Source organism: Mesocricetus auratus, unplaced genomic scaffold (genome assembly GCF_017639785.1).
Source record: "Mesocricetus auratus isolate SY011 unplaced genomic scaffold, BCM_Maur_2.0 Super-Scaffold_100003, whole genome shotgun sequence".
Taxonomy (NCBI): domain Eukaryota; kingdom Metazoa; phylum Chordata; class Mammalia; order Rodentia; family Cricetidae; genus Mesocricetus; species Mesocricetus auratus.
In genome coordinates, this window is record NW_024429188.1 from 73,214,064 (window position 1) to 73,218,245 (window position 4,182).

General features: G+C 41.9%; 1 protein-coding gene across 1 annotated transcript; it reads left to right on the top strand.

Moving 5' to 3' along the window:
• Positions 1 to 2,147: 2,147 nt before the first annotated feature.
• LOC101838775 (signal peptidase complex subunit 3) lies at positions 2,148 to 3,768 on the top strand. The gene has a single exon (XM_005076728.4). The coding sequence runs from the start codon at positions 2,343 to 2,345 to the stop codon at positions 2,883 to 2,885; it is 543 nt and encodes a 180-aa protein (XP_005076785.1). The 5' UTR covers positions 2,148 to 2,342; the 3' UTR covers positions 2,886 to 3,768.
• The last annotated feature ends 414 nt before the right edge of the window (positions 3,769 to 4,182 follow it).

The following is a 4,182-nucleotide window of genomic DNA, read 5'->3' on the forward strand; positions in this document are numbered from 1 at the left end:
TTTGAAGAATACCTATCCATTTGAAATATATCTCTGTATATCTAGAAAACCTAACACAACTATGAGGTCTGACTATTACAGGTAACTATAATCTGTGATTAATTATATATTGCGTTTTTAAATGAGTTGTGTAATTGGGGGCACTGTCAATACAATGGGATCCTGAGAAAATCCAGAACCGTGGTCAAATTCTGGCTACAGTAGTCTTTTGGATGTTGAATCGCCTGTGCCACTGCTTCAGGGGGTGGTCTTGTTTGATTAAACCATATTAGTTTGGAAGGAATCCACTGCTTTTCATTTTCTTTGGAAAAAAAAGCAGGACCTCTTTTCCAAAGTAAAATGTCCATAGACTTAAATTTTGAAGTCAAGGCATTTAAAAATATATATTTGGATTAATCCAGCAGCTTTTATAATCAAATGTTTTTAGCAGCTGTGGAGTTTTATTGAAATTGCCAGGAGAGCATCAAAATAATTTCCAAAACAACATTCATCCAGAGTAAAATATTTTAAAGAAGAAAATAACAAGCTGATACTCATATTCAGTGAAAACTCAAAGGACATAGATTTTTTTGACAATACAACATAACTAGAGAATAAACAATATTCCATTTCAAGATTTCCAATAAACTGATAGCAATCAAAAAGTGTTCTATTGACATCAAGTTGAGAAACTAAATCAGAGGAATAACTCAGAAATAGATCTGTATCTATGTAAGTGACAGTTTTTTAAAAAAAGATCCAATGACAATTCAGTGGGAAAGGAGAATCTTCTCATGAAATAGTCTTCAGTCAAGTGTATACTCATATTCTTAGTACTCTGTGACCTCAAGTGGATTAAAGAACCAGGGTATTTTTAATACTTATATCAGTTAAGACCATCTAGTTATCTAAAAACTCTGTATGAGTGACATTCAATTGGTGGTACTCAAATGTTAGCTGTTTAGGTCTGGAATATTCCAAGTAGGAAGTTTCCATCAAAATTATCAGAAGAAATCTATTAAACTGCAAGATATGTCATGGGCCACCCTCACCCCCAAAATTACTAAATCAAGCCAGGGAACTGAGGTGGGACGTCTCTAGTTTTTCAATTTCATTTTCCAATTCATTCCGCTATCCATCTAGGTTTGAAAAGCAATGTGGGTTTTCTACAACCTCTTCTAATAGCTTGAATTCTTGCACATGTGATTTTGCAGCTACTCACTTGTACCTGCATCTTCTGTCTGTTTTGATGTGTCAACTAGTATTCAATTAAGTTATGTTTAGTCGATTCATGCACACGCTTTTGAGGTTAAGCACTAGGAAAAAGTAAAAATACGAGGATAGACATGGTCACTGAACTGTCATTAAAGATTGGGGAACTGGGCCTAAGAAGATAAATTGATTAGAAGGGAAATTTTGTACAGTTATTTACAATGAAGAGAACAGTAATTAGGGTAAGAAATCAGGGGACAGGGATTATTGCACGAAGACTTGTCAGTGAAGGCCTTCCCTGGAATTGGCTTTAGAACCCAGTCCTGAATGATAAGAAGCCAGGCAGGGACTTGCTGTGCTTACACTGTGTGTGTGCTCCAGCTGACCCAGGAGCAGAGGACAAGCCCAGTGGCTGGAGCCTGGCAGACAACACAGGCTGATGGGGGGAGAGGTGGAAAGGGCAGATGCAGCCCAGACTCTGGGACACATGTTTGACACTGTGACTGCCCTTTGGGTGTGGAGGATCCCAGTAAGGGTGTGGGGGGAGTGGTGACATGACCTGTAGGTGATGGCTGGTCTCTGTGCAGAGAATGGACTTCAGACAGACAGGATGGGCTAGGGGGAGGGGGGAGTACAGCCATCTGAAGCCTGTTGCAGAAGGCCAGGGGAGGGACTAGGATGTATGGAAGCCATGATGCATCTCTGTGCCTAGGGAGGGGTTCTCTGGACAGGGCTTTGGGTGCCAGATGGGACTTTCAGGGAGTGTGTCTGGGTGTGTGTGTGGAGGGGGAATGAGGTAGCTCAAGCACCCCGCCCACAGCCACCACCCCTGAGTGCACCCGGGCTTATTGAGCCTCACAGAGACGCCGAGCTGCTGTTTTCTATCAGATGCTCCAGGCGCCTTAGACTAGCGGCAGACAGTGGTTGTAGGGTTAACCAGTGACTTGGAGAAAAGAAAAGGCATCGTGGGCGGTGCGCGCTCCAGGGACGCGTGCGCGCGCGCCCAGCATTCCGCGCGAGCCAGAAGGCAGAGGGAACGCGAGCAGACTGCACGCCTGGCCCAGCGAGCGAGCCCCAGCCGGTGAGCGGGCGAGCGAGAGGGCGAGCGCCCGTGGAGCCCGCGTGGAGGGAGCCGCCGATTGAGCCCCAAGATGAACACCCTGCTGTCGCGGGCCAACTCGCTGTTCGCCTTCACGCTGAGCGTCATGGCGGCGCTCACCTTGGGCTGCATCCTCACCACCGCCTTCAAAGACAGGAGCGCGCCAGTGCGCCTGCACGTCTCCAGGATCCTGCTCAAAAAAGTGGAAGACTTCACTGGACCCCGGAAAAAAAGCGACCTGGGCTTCATCACGTTCCACATCTCGGCCGATCTGGAGAAGACTTTCGACTGGAACGTCAAGCAGCTCTTCCTCTACCTCTCTGCAGAATACTCCACCAAAAGCAACGCCGTGAACCAGGTGGTCCTCTGGGACAAGATCCTTCTGCGAGGCGAGAACCCCAAGCTGGATCTGAAAGATGTCAAAAGCAAGTATTTTTTCTTTGACGACGGACACGGTCTCAAGGGAAACAGGAATGTCACTTTGACTCTGTCCTGGCAAGTTATACCGATTGCTGGCATTCTGCCTCTTGTGACTGGATCCGGACGCGTGTCTGTCCCGTTTCCAGATTCTTATGAAATAGCCACGGCTTTCTGAAGAACTCTCTCTGCGTCTGAATAGGGACATCTGTGTGCTTAAGGAATCATATTTCTTTCATGTTTTCCCTCACACCTTGATGACTTCTTTTGTGTTTTGTTTCTTTATTTTAAGACGTGCGGTTTTTGTGTCTGGGACTGGCTGAATTCCACATCCTCTTGCTACCATTTACCTAACACAGAGACTGTTTTCGTGGATCTTCTTAGTGTGACAGTTGTTAGGTTTCCTTTCTTGTAAGGATTAACATCAAATTGTATAGTTGGAGGGAGGGACTGACAGAGTACTCCAGTTAAAAGAATTTTGCCAGAGTAGAATATGACCAGACAATTGCACAAAGAGGATTGAAAAGAATATGCAGATTTATCGCATTTACTATGTTATTCTGTGTGTAATATAAAATGTGTTTGGAGAGAATTTGATGATTCGGTGTATGGTTGCTGTCATAATAACTCCTTTTATTCCTGACATTCCTTGTAGGCTCACATTGAATGCCGTTTACTTATATCTTTAGGATGTGTTTGATTACCAGGAAAATTACGATTTGCTTCTTAGAATTCTGACATAGAAAAATAGTTAAATACGAATGAGAACAAGATTTTACTCCCATTTCAGAAATCTTAATGCTTGTCTTTCTTGCCAGCAAATAAGTCCATTTGAATAGTGAATACCTCTTTAGGCTACAAACAATAACTCACTTCATATCTTTAAATAAATGGAGTGTGTAGCTTACAGTGTTTTCTCTACAAAGATTGCTGTGCATTGTATCTTTGCAAATGTTTTACCTCTGTAACTGAAATTTGAAATTTTTTGCATGCTTAACAAATGTGATGAGTATGTTCTAGTATGTTTAATGCCTTTAAATAAATTCTAACTGCTTAAAACAGTTTTAAGTTCATTATCTGGACATTATTGGGATATTGGTAATAACACTTATGGTATGATCTTTCACTTAAAAACAAATATATATACACATATATATTCTATAATCTAAAAATAAGCTGTACAAGCTCTAGCTCTCTTCAAATGAAGAAACTGAAATTCAGAAGTTTGTTACATTACTTCAGGCAATAGAGTTTAAATCTAAAATCCAATCTGATTATTTTTGTTAAATATTGGTTTTTTATGAGATTATAATATAATTACATTATTTTCGTCTTCCTTTTCCTCCCTCCAAACACTGTTGTGTAGCCCCCTTTGCTCTTTTTCAAATTCATGGCATGTACATATATTCCTAAATACAGCATGCTCAGTCTGTTTAATGGTACTTCTACATATACATCTTCAGGGCTGACCATGT

Excerpts from the sequence above, each read along its gene's own strand:
- LOC101838775 (XM_005076728.4), top strand. The coding sequence starts at position 2,343 with ATGAACACCCTGCTGTCGCGGGCCAACTCGCTGTTCGCCTTCACGCTG.